The 12,283-nt window shown below is 62.0% G+C and overlaps 1 protein-coding gene across 1 annotated transcript in view; it reads left to right on the top strand.

Moving 5' to 3' along the window:
* Positions 1 to 12,283, top strand: part of SHANK2 (SH3 and multiple ankyrin repeat domains 2) — a 490,038-nt gene that overhangs the window by 221,595 nt on the left and 256,160 nt on the right. The window contains 2 exon segments of the mRNA XM_042904258.1: positions 5,989 to 6,158; positions 12,080 to 12,193. Of these exon segments, the coding sequence (XP_042760192.1) occupies positions 5,989 to 6,158; positions 12,080 to 12,193 (284 nt within the window).

The following is a 12,283-nucleotide window of genomic DNA, read 5'->3' as shown; positions in this document are numbered from 1 at the left end:
AGGTCAGCTGTGTGTCAGCGACTGTTTATGGAGACTCCATTTTCCATCTGCAGCATGGGACTTAGTGAGGTTCAGATGAATGGGGAATGAGAAGATGCTCTAGCTCTTGTGGGAGATCCAACATCACTGCATTAGGCAGTGCCTACACCATGCACGCACTCTGGTCTTCGGGGACTAATTCCTGTTCTTAGACAAAGCCTTTCCAGGCATGGATTGATGGGCTAGGGAACTGACCATCTGCAAACAGGCTCGGGAAACAACTCCCCAGATCGGAGCTGTGTTCACTCTGACTTCTCTGCCCAGTGACGCACACTCTGGTGCCAGCTGGAAGCAGGCAGCTGACACAGGTAACTTGTTACCCACTTACCAGTGGAAGCAGGGAGTGGTAATGGTGCTAATGTTCTCTTAACACCTACAGAGACTGGTTCCTGTTGACTCCTTCTCCAGTCACTGTGGATCCTCCCCTCGTATCAGAGAGGGAAACGGGCTTCAAGAGGTTAAATCACTTGTCTAACATCTGTAGTAAGAGGTCAGCTGGGCATCTGGCAGGGTCTGTTTTGAAATTTGGGTGGATGGGTAAATATGAAGTTCAGATAAGTGGTAAGATGGATAGGTGGGTGGACAGATGAATAGATGGATAAGTGGATAGATGGGTAGATGGATGGATGTGGGCGGATGGATGGATGGATAAGAGGGTAGATGGTAGAATGGATGGATGGATGAAGGTGGTGGGTGGGTCACGGATGGATAGATGGGTGAGTGAATGGATGGGTAGATACATGGATGGATGGATGGATGGATGGATGGATGGATGAGAGGGTAGATGGTTGACCGGATGGATGGGTGAATGGATGGATGGGTAGGTCGTGTCTAGGTAGGTAGATAGGAGGGTGGATGGGTTAGTGAATAGCTGGGTGGATGGAGGGATAGATGGATAGATACCATCACCCCCAACACAGAGTCAAGCTAAAAATAGAAAATGACCACGCAATCATGTATTATAGCTCTAGAAAGAGAACGTTATCAGCCCTGAGACAAGATCACGACCGTGTAACTCTGGTCTGTGACGGTGACCAAGCGCGTGCAGCACGTGGGGTGCGTATGCGCGTGCGCACATGCGTGGGGGAGGTGCTTTGCCAGGCCCTTAACTGCTCTCTCTTTCCTTACCTCGTTCCTCGCCTTTCTCTCATCATCGCGTTGGGGGACAGAAGCTGTGGTCAAGCCAAACGTCCCCAGTTTAAGTATCAACAGCACTTCCTTCCTCCGCTCCCCATCCCTTCTGTCCGTCCATCCATCCATCGCCCCCGGTCCACCCACCCACGCATCTCTCCATCCATCAGTCCATCCACCCACCCACCCGTCCGTCCATCCTTTCCTTCCTTTACCCAACAGAGAGCGAGTGAGCCCCTAGGCTGTGCCAAGCCCCGTCGGGCCCTTGGGATAAAATCGTGGACCAAACGGTCTTCGAGGAGCTTGTATTCAAGTGGGGGCGGGGAGGTGAAAGCCAACGAGGAAAAAGGGTACGCGGATCATAAAGTCCCTTCGTTCAAAACTCCCTCTTCTCCAGGAGCCCAGAGTGGGGCTCAGCTAAGGCTCTCTCCCCAAGACCCAGGACGACGACCTATCCTTGTCCCTCGACCCGCTGGCTGCACAGTGGACGTGCTGGCCCCCAGGCTTCTGCCGGGCGCAGGGGAGGGCGCTGACGTGCTGAGCCCACGGCGCCGCGAGGCTCAGGTGGTGAATTCCGCGGGGCACTTTCCTCAGGCCCGGGTAGTAGGCCCGCCACTCACCGTTGTGACGTTTCGGCCCTGCGGCCACGATGTCACGGTTAACAGCAGCTCCGGCTCCCGGCCTACGAACGGTCTCGCTCCCCAACCGTCCTCTCAGAGTGGGCCGTGAAGGCTGATGCTTTAACACCACGGGACGGGATCCGGAAGGACTCTGGTGCCTCAAAGCGCGTCAAGGCGGAGGCGCGAACGTTTTCCGACATCGTACGGCGCGAGGCCGGCTCGAAGACGAGGCGGGACGGTCGTGCCTTCCGACTGCGACAGCGCTCCCGGCCCGGCCTGCGCCCGAACTCCCATCAGAACGCGTGACGATCCCAGCCGCACTTCCCGTCCACAGTCTGACCGCGTGGCCAGCAGGCGTTTTAGTTGCAAGGGGCGTTGAGGAGGCCTGTGCGGACGCCCGGTCCGGGCGCGAGTGCAGCGGGGCGCCTTTTCCACGATGCCAGCTCGCGGCCATAGCGCGGCGCGGGGGGTTCGAGGCGCGGGCGCCTCCAGCCGGGCGCAAACGCAGTGCGCCACGGTCCGGGCGGCAGGTGCGGGGGGCGTGCCCCGGGGTGACCCCGCGGGCCGAGACCCGAGGCAGGAAGCGTGCAGGTGGTGGCTACCGGTCCCCTCTCGCAGCCAGACCCTCAGCTGAGGGCCTACTGCGTGCCGGGCACGGGGCTCACGGCAGGGAACCAGCCAGAGGTGGTCCCTGCCCTCGGAACCGGGGACTAAAGCAGCACGTGGATAAGTGAACGATCTGACCTGGAGGGGCACCGTCCGGTCCACGGGCAGCCGTGGCCACGAGCCACGGGCCGGAGCCCAGTTTGGACGAAGCGGTCCAGGAGCACAAGGGACGCGGGTGCGGCTGAAATCCGGAGAGAGTCGGGAAGAGCAGGAGGTGAGGGGGGGCAGCTGGGAAGGAGCTGGTCACGCAGGGAACCCCGGGTCAGGAGTCCGGCGTGGATGCCGAACCCACTGTGACGACGATGAAGTGTTCCAGGCGGGGACCCAGTGGCACCTCCCCCTTTCCGGAGGGGGCCCTAGGGACAGCCGCCCTCCTGCTGCACAGCAAGACAGCGCAGACCCACCCAGAGGACACGGTGCTGGGGGAGGGGAGCCCAGAGGCCTCTCTAGGTCGGGGAGGGGGCCCCGTCAGAGACCCTGCCGGAGGCCCCTCTCGCACCCACCCCGGCTGGTGCCAAAGACGCGGACGCTGGGAGCTGCCGTTCAGGGAGGCCAGGCACCGCGTAGTAACGTAGTAAATGGACCCCGGGGGGGCCTGGGAGCGCGTAGCCCAGAGGGATGTGAAAGACCAGGCACGCTTGACCGGACGTGGGGCTCACGGGGAACGGATTCCCCACCTGGGTTCTCCCGGACCCCGCAGGAGATGTGGCGTCTCTCACCGGGTCCCAGCAGGCCTTCAAATGCCGCCCAGGCAGGAACCGATCTGGGGAGGGAGGGGGCCGAGGGTGGGGGCCTGCGTCCTCGGAAGAATCCGGAACAGCTGGAGCGCGTCGACAAGGAGCTCGACAAGGAGCGCTGCCTGGGGCGCCCTCCTCAGGGCGGCCGGGGCCGAGAGCAGACCATGGCTGCGCTCAACGTGCGGTGACGGGGTCTGGAGCGGCCTCTCCTACATTACCCTCCTGCCGCCCCAGCCCTGGGTCCCACCCCTGCCACCCCTCAGTGCGCACAGGGCAGGTGCGTCGAGGACACTTCAGCCACGGTTTACAGAGGTCTGGGGGCCCTGGTGTGTGGTCCTCTCCCCAAGCCCACCCCTCTCTACCTACCCCAAGCCTCTTCTGAACTCGTCTGGTGCAGGTGAGTGGCCCCAGGGGCCACATTCCCTATTGAAGCGGAATCGGGTCCCTTGTTTTCCAGGACTCACCTTCTGCACCCAGAAGCCAGAGAGGAGACCCCCTCATGCCCCTACTCTCCTCTGAGCCCTTGGTCTCTTGGGCCAAGCCGCCCTGAGTCTGGCTGAGATGAGCCGGACTGAACTAGTGAATCATACCCTGAGCTCATGCAGGTGCCACAGAAGGCTGGCGGGGTCCTCTCAGGTGGGAACATGGCCCAGCTACTCTGGCTTTCCCGAATTCTTTCGCATGACTGCCAGGTGACCCAGGTTGTCCCTCCCCTCCGTGAGTCCTGCCTTGCCAAGCTGTTACCTTGGACCAAAATGTGTGTGTGTGGGGGGGAGGGGTGCCCACGACATGTCTTTTGCAGAAGTCACTCCTCTCAGGGCTCCTGGCATGCCTGGGGATAAATGACATCCGTCAGAAGGAACGTCTGGGTCTTTGAGAGGAACCCCAAGGTGCATTTTCTTGTGCAGACACATTGATCTGTAGCTGGCCAGACAGTGAGAGGGTAACTGAGGAGGTGATGTGCGCCCACTGGGCAGGGGCACCTGGTGGTACCCAAGTTCACAGGGGCACCTGCGCCCCCGGGGTTCGGTGACCTCCATCTGTGGCTTGAGCTTGGTCAACGAAGGCTCCGTGGGAGAAATCGCATCCCTGGGGACACACGGCCCCCCCAGCCCACGCTCAGTCACGACGGTGAATGAGTCGCGGGCCCAGGACGTAGTGCTGCCCTGCTCGGTGAACTTCTACGAGCACGAAGCAAAGCGTGTGCCGTTTATCAGGGGTGTGGGTGTGGGTAAGGACCGCCCAAAGAAACGTGGAGGGTTCACATTAACCCCCCAGCGTGAGCGGTCCTGTCAGCTTCTGAAATTCTCCTTGCAAGCCTGTTTCACAGCAGCCCCCCACCCCTGCCCGTGCGAACGTCCTCCTCGTAGAAAGCTCGAGGCCCCGTCCGCGGGCTCAGGGGCCACGGTATCCATAGTTGACTGGGGCCCCACCGCTGGGGACGTGAATTTGTGACACGCGTCGGCCCCTCCTGAGACCCAGGTGTGGCTCCCCAGTTAGAAATCCCTGCCCAGCTTCGACCTTGTGTGTATGCTCTTCCCAAAGACCCCGTCCCGGGAAGACGGCTCAAGGACACCTCGTGTTGTCCCCCATAAGAACGAGGGTGGCCGTGCTCTCTTTCCGCTGCCCAGAAGTGGCCGGCTTCAGCCACCCGTCACGGGGGTGCGGGGACGTCGTGACAGAAGCCCCTCAGCGTGTTTCTCTGTGAACGTGCCTCCCGCGCACGCATAGCCCCCCTGTTGGGGCGGCCGGGGTGTTTCTCACTATCCGGCCTGGACGTCGACCTGGAAACGTACGCTCTTTGTGAAATAACGTAAAGCGCGACAGGAGGGGCCCCCCTCTTGTGAGACACCTTGTGAGCAGGGCTTCCGGGAGCAGCCACGAGTGTCATCCCGAGAGCTCTCGCGGAAGGTGCTGGTGTTTCCGCACCTGGAGTGGCTGGTGCCCGCACGGCGAACCTGATAACGTGCCGGAGAACCGGGGTCTGCCCCGATTTCTGCCTCGCTGCAGCCCTTTGCTTTTATTTTTCTAAAAAATTGTGTTAAAGTGCACATAACATAGAGTTTGCAATCTCACCTGTGTTCGCACAGTTCCGCGGCTCTAAGCGCGTTCCCGCTGTTACACGGCCGTCCCCACGCTCCGGCTCCAGAACTGTCCATCTTCCCAGGTGGAGGCTCCGTCCCCGTGAACACGGACCCCCAGCCCCTCCCCTGGCCACAGCGCCCACCGTCCACGCTGTCCCCATGAGACACTGACCCCCAGCCCACCATCCTACTTAGGGACTTGGCTGTTCCAGGTACCTGCTTTCAATGGAATCCCGTCGGGATCGCCTGCCTTTTCTGACTGGCTTCTTTCACTGAGCGCGACGTCTGCAAGGTCCACCCATGTTGTAGCAGACATCAGAACGTCCTTCCTTTCTGAGGCTGGGCATTAGTCTGCTGTGTGGATGGGCCGCACTGTTCATCTGTTTGTACTTGCTGGGCGCTCGGGTCGTTTCCATCTTTCAGCGTCATGAGCAGTGGCGCTGTGGACAGGGCGTGCAAACGTGTGTCTGGGACCCTGCTTTCGGTTCTTTGGGGTTTATTCCCAGAAGCGGAAATGCTGGAATTACCGGTCTCTTAACCAAGAATGCTGCCCCCGGGCCTTTTCACGTCTTCGCCTCATCTAGAACCGGGGGCTCCTATGTGACCGCTTGAGTGGCACGGTGTTTGTGACGAATGGATGGGCTGCGGGCCTGGAGTGCGACGTGCGCTGTCTCAGGCCGTGACCCTCTCCCTCTGTCCCCTCCCTCTCAGGCCGGCTTTCCCGCCTGGAGCCAACAGGGACACGCTGTCTGCCTTCGAGTACCCAGAGCCCAAGCGGAAGCTCTACAGTGCGGTGCCGGGGAGGCTCTTCGTCGTCGTCAAGCCATACCACCCCCAGGTCGACGGCGAGATCCCCCTTCATCGCGGCGACAGGGTTAAAGGTCAGTGTCCACCCTGCTGCTGGGGCTGGGTCGGGCCGGGGCCCCGTTGGCCTCAGTGGACCCAACGTTGGGGTGTAGGTGCCTGGGGGCACATACAGAGCCCCGGGAAGGCAGAACGGGGAACAGAGTGACGCTCGCCAGTCACTCTGGGGGGACATAGCTGTGGCATCCCTGATGCCTGTTAGGGAGCAGCACACACACGTCTAGAATGAGATTCCATTGCAGAAAGTACAGGGACGGGGGCAGAGGTCCTTTCTACCTGGAAAACCCCTGAGGGCCCCAGGAAGAAGCGGCGTGGAGGGGGGCACCTGGGGGGGCTCAGTCGGTTGAGCATCTGACTTCGGCTCAGGTCGTGATCTCACGGTCCGTGAGTTCGAGCCCCACCTCGGGCTCTGTGCTGACGGCTAGGAGCCTGGAGCCTGCTTCGGATTCTGTGTCTCCTTCTCTCTCTGCCCCTTCCCTACTCATGATCTGTTTCTCTTTCAAAAATAAACATTAAACAAAATTTTAAAAAGCAGCATGGGAGGAGGAACCGTCACAGGTCATATTTGGACGTGTCTTGTTGGGATTTGGGGTGTCTAGGTAGACGGTCCAGCAGGAGCCACAGCCTGGGGCCGATGGTGTTCCTGGGAAGGAAGCCCGCCAGGTTGGAAGGAAGTATTCCCCGAGCAGAATCCTGGGAAATGTGGTCGAAGAGAATTGAAGGGCTCCATGAATGCCGGGCCAAGGGGTTAGACTTTGTGGCCGGGGTCCTAGGGAGCCAGCGACGGTTTCCGAACAGGGAGAGGAGGTATGGAAAGTCTTTCAGGAAGACGGGTGTAATGAGGGCATGAGCAGGAGGTTGGCGGGAGCTGTAGCCTAGCCCTGTCATCTGAGGACAGGTCTTCAGAAGATGCGTGGCAGGTGACAGACAGTGTGCCCCTTAGAGGTCGGCCGGCCGGGGCCAAGTCCTGCCGGCCCCCCCCAGGTCACAACCCAGCGCCCTCTTCTGTGCCCTGTGCTAATCCGGCTGACCCCAGCTGGCTTTTGCAAGTGTCTGGTGACAGGTGGAGGCCTCTTCTCTCATGGCCCCGCCTGGTCGTCCAGCGGCACGTAAACTTGGCCACCCGGTAGCCCGTACAAGTCCCCGGAGCTCGGTGCATTTTCTTTCTGGCACTTTTCCTCACCTTAGATCACGTCTGTTGATCTTTTCCCAAAACTCTTTTCTCTGAAATGTCCCCTTCGCTGTTAAGGCCATCTTGTGAATTTTTTCTAATGTCGGAAATTGCGCGTTTAAACTCCAGAGTTTCTGCGTGTATCGTTTCTGTCGTTTCCTTTCACGCGAGACCTCCCCTTGCCCTGTTGGGGTTTCTCGCTCCCCGAGAGCGTGTACTGTTTTAGGACCCTGGAGTGGTCCAGTCGGCACTCGGAAGTCCCAGTCTGTGAGTCCCCCGTCCGGGCCATCTCAGGCTGGCCTTGCTTGGTTTCCTCTCCTTGTGAGGACGGGCTTTGTCCTAGCAGGTCTTGATGTGTCTGGTGACCCTCTGTTGCGTTGTGGACATCAGGCGGCTTAGTCGTGGGGATTCTGACTTCGCTGAGTTTTCCCCTGTTTGGCTGGGTGGCCTGGGTGACAGGCCGGCTCAGATCTGGCGCCCCGCTGAGCTGCTCGACGCCCTGCACACGGCTCAGGGATGGGGCGGTCCGGTCTGCCGGCCCCTCTCGGGCTCCTTCCCTTGGGACTCGCAGGCCCCGGGCCGTGGAGCGGGGCTCTCTGGTCCAGCTTCCCTCCCGCAGGCCGGGCCCGTGTGCCTCCCCGCCCATTCGGGCACCTTCCCCTCCGAACCCGGGGTTTGCGGCCGCCTTCCCTGGTGGCCAGCGGGGCCTTGTCCATCACACCTGTAGGCGGAAGTCCCTGCACCGTCCCTGTCTGGGGCGGGATTCTTGTCAGCTCTCAGATTATAAACATTCCAGTCACAAACGTAGAGGTTCACACAACCCGCAACTTTGAATCTTAGCCCCAGAACGCGTCGCGGGGTCGACTTTGTCCCCTAGGAGCGAGCGGATTCACGCTGTCCCCGTGACAAGGACGCGGCTTCTGCAGACTGGCTGGCTGGTGGCTCCGCCGTGGCGATCACACGGGGCCCCGGACAGAAGGCGACAGAAGTGATTTTGCTGAGTGCCTGGGGGTCCACACTGCCGCCTCGGCCGTGCCGCTCCCTCGCGGATCCCCTGCGCCGCGGCTGCGGGGGGGTGTCCTGGAGGTGCCCCAGGGGCGCGCCCCTCCCCTTTCTCCCGGCCTGGTGGGGGCACCTCTGGGAACAGGCCCTCTTCTGAGAAAGCTGGGCAGGCCAGGCCCCCGGGACTTGCCCCGTCCAGGAGCCCTCGCCTGAATACCGTCGGGTGATGCGCGAATCCGGGGGGGCTGGCAGCCGGTGTGAAGACAGAGCACCGCCCCTTATGGCCTGCTCTTACTGCGTCTGTGTGCACCCCACCCTACCTACCCCGTGGCCCCCGACACACCATCCGGGACTCCCTGGCCGGCCCAACTCTGAGGTCGGCTAAGCCCTCGGCCCAAGCCCCAGCCTTCCTTTGATTCCATGTGTTTCCATGGCGCTCTGCACCCCAGACGCACGCGGGGCTTCAGCCCGGGCCGGCAGGTGACCACCGGCAGGTCGCTTCGTATCTGGGAGCTTTGCGTCTGTCTCCACGCGTCAGAGACGATAACAGAGTAGGTGGAGGTGGAGACCCCCATCCCTGAGCGCCTACTGTTTACTCCGCACAGCACTGGGCACGTCACGTGCGTTTCTGCACGTGAACCTCGTAGCCGCTGTAACTCCGGTAAAGACCTCCCAGTCTTCCCCCAGCTGGTCACCAGGGGCCCGGGACCCAGATCTACTTGGTCTGGACTCGGAGCCACGCCGGTCCCACCCCTCCCCGCTGTGTCCGCTCCGACCTCCAGCTCTGCTCGCCTGTACCCGTGTTCGTGCTCTCGACCCGGTCTTGGAGAGACGAGAGGCAGATTGACCGTGTCTCCTTGTACGCGGACGGGAAACAGAAGGGCAGACAGGGCACAGGGCTCGGGTCAGGGGAGTGGGGGCCGTGGGGGCGGCAGTGAGAGACGGAATCCGAGGAGACCCCAAGTCTGCAGCCGGATGAGGGGAGGCCGGGGAAGAGGAGGAGCCTCACAGCCCAGGGGCAGCGGGAAGGTGGCTCGGGGCAGAGGGGTGGGCCCAAGCCGCCGAGGGGTCCCCCGCTGGGCAGGAGCCCTGCGGGCACTGGTGTGAGGGGATCCGTCCCTCTCTGCATGTTTCCAGGGGCCTCGCCCCAGACTGGGACCCAGCCCTCGCTGCAGGAGAGCAGGGTGTGTGGGGAGCCGGGCCCATCTCCCGTGGAGAACAGAGATCAGTTCCCAGACTCGCGCCTCAAAGGGCGGATGCAAAGGACTTCTGTTCTGAAGGCAGCTGGGCGGGCCATGCAGGCCACTGACAGTTGCCCTGGAGCCCGTTATGCTGGGCCTGGGCCCCCTTCCCTCCGGCCACACTGTGTGGCCTGGTCTTGTGAGCAGCCCCTGCATCCTGGCTGCCCGGCTGGCGGCTGGTGGGGTCCCGGCAGTAGGCGGGAAGGCCCTGGGGTCCTGTGGATACGCCCCCGGCTCCCTGACCCCCAGCCGTGGAGGGTGGATCTTACTATTCCCGGTGGACCACGGAGCCCGTGCACCTGGGAAAGCATCTTTTGCATACCTCTCCCTAAGTGTGGGTGCCCGGGAACAGGGGTGTGCCTGCTGTGGTGCCCCTTGGGATACTATGTGAAGGAAAGCCCAGGATGGCTTGAAATTCAGATGGCCTACAGCGACGTTCTAATCAGGGGGCTTGATGCAGAATGGGGGGCCCTGTCGCTCAGGCTGTCCCAGCCCAGGGGCTCGCTCCCGGACACTCAGGTAGCTCCTTCCTCGATGACCCAGGCAGGTGCATGGCAGACGGGGGTGGGGACTCACTCAGTGACAGTCCCTCCCAAGCCCGGTAACGGCCCGGCTCATCTAGAACCGACAGTGTTGTTTTCCAAAGTACAAGGCAGGGCCGTGTGTCTCTGGAGGGGAGAGGCCCGCCCGGAATAGCAGCCAGGAAGCGGACAGCTAGACCAGAACCTTCTCCAACCGCCATGCTTCAGCTGTGGCCTCGGGAGCGCGTGGGCTTATAGAGGGCGAGCGGATACTCCGTTCTCAGGGTGCAAAGTGTCTACTTTTCAGTGACTTGAATCAGCAGTTTATGGGTGAGCCCAGCCCAGCTCCCTCCTTGCTTACAAGGAACACCCTCTCCTACCTGGGGACAGGTGCACCCTGACATGGTGGGCGGACCCAGTCCCCGGGGCGCAAGCCCAGATGTGTGGCCAATGGTCCGGCCGACACGGTTGCAGGACTAGCTCGCAGCTCCTTGAGGGCAGAGGGCCGGCCGTGCGCAAGGCCTGAAACCCAGCAGACGCTCCAGATGGGACCCAGCGTCCCGCCTGCACCCTCCACCTGCCCCCTGCCAAGAGGACCACCTGCCAGTGCTCGCCCCCCCGCCTCCCCCATCCACGCACCCTGCCGTTTCTCCGTCAGCCTCTGCCCCTTCCCGTGGGTCTCGGGATAAAAGGAACACACTCGGAAGCACGACGTGGTGTCCGTGAAACTGTGGCATGTCTTCCCTGACTCTGTGGTGGGGAGTCTGGAGACGGATGGGCGGGGAGCACGGGGTCACGAGCCTCCTCTGTGTCGCATGCGGAGCTCTGGGGGCGTTGTCCCTCTCTGACAGATCGGGAAGCCCAGGCCCGGGGGTGAGAAGCTTCTGTGCGTGCCACGCAGACAAGGTGTGACCTAGGCGTGTGGCTTCAGGCTGCCCAGCACAGGGGCAGGCGCTGGGCCTCCTGCTGCCGCCAGGCAGTGCTCCATCCGCGGGGCCCCTCTGGGGTGTGGGTCCCGGCCAGCTGGCTGCCTGGGGCGTGAGGGGCCGGCGTCAGCATGGGACAAAACGCTTGAAGCTGCTCGTGTCCGCATTTCACTGTGCAGAGTGGCCCCCATGAGCAGGCCCACCACCCCTTCTCTCTAAGGGGATCGGTGAGCCCCACTCCCTGCCTGCACCCGCGTGATCAACAGGCCCTTCCCTGACCGGCTGGCTCGCCGGAGGCACGGGGCTCCGGCTGGCGCCCTCCACCTCCAGTGCTCCTTGCCTCGAGGCCGCACGGAACACGGGGTCAGGGGACAGCCCCCCGCTGCTCTGCCAGCTCCTGCTGCACACTGACCTCCCAAAACTGGTTTAAAAGATCAGGCAGGGGCGCCTGGGTGGCTCGGTCAGATAAGTGTCCGACTTCGGCTCAGGTCGTGATCTCACAGTTTGTGAGTTCGAGCCTGCATCGGGCTCTGTGCTGATGCCTCAGAGCCTGGAGCCTGTTTCAGATTCTGTGTCTCCCTCTCTCTCTGCCCCTTCCCCACTCATGCTCTGTCTCTGTCTCTCTCTGTCTCTGTCTCAAAAATAAATAAAAGATTAAAAAAAAAAAAAAAGATCAGGCAGACCCAGACCTTTGGACTCCCCCTCCCCCAGCTCGGAAGGGGCAGACGTGACCTCGTCGTTCCTTCTGTCCGTGGAGGTGACCTGTCCCCCCACTTTTTCCACCTGACATCGTTGATGGCAGGGACTTAAAGTTCCCTTCTCCCGTCTCAACTGGGACACCAAGAGAGGGGACAAAGTAGCCGTGGGACTCGTGGTCTCAGATTGCATTAGGTCTCCCAGGCCTAAGGGGAGAGGAGACCTGGGCAGTCTGGTGTCCACACCCTCAGCACCGTCTTCTCGACGGTCCCCTCGAGGTCCCCTCGTGGACGGCTGTGTAGACCTGGCCGAGGGCGCTGGCACGGCTCTGTCCCGGGCCCCCGAGCCCACCCGCTAACGGCTTCCCCTTCTTGTCTCTAGTGCTGAGCATCGGCGAGGGAGGCTTCTGGGAAGGCAGCGCCCGCGGCCACATCGGATGGTTCCCTGCCGAGTGCGTAGAGGAGGTGCAGTGCCGGCCCAAGGACAGCCAGGCAGGTAAGGCGGGCACCACCCTTCACCGCCCCTCGGGCCCTGGGCGACCCATTGGGCGTGCGGGGCGTGCGCTGAGAACCGGCTGGTGCCTGG

Source organism: Panthera leo, chromosome D1 (assembly GCF_018350215.1).
Source record: "Panthera leo isolate Ple1 chromosome D1, P.leo_Ple1_pat1.1, whole genome shotgun sequence".
Taxonomy (NCBI): Eukaryota; Metazoa; Chordata; class Mammalia; order Carnivora; family Felidae; genus Panthera; species Panthera leo.
Note: the sequence above shows the minus strand (reverse complement) of the source record. Positions and strands in the feature narration are given on the sequence as shown.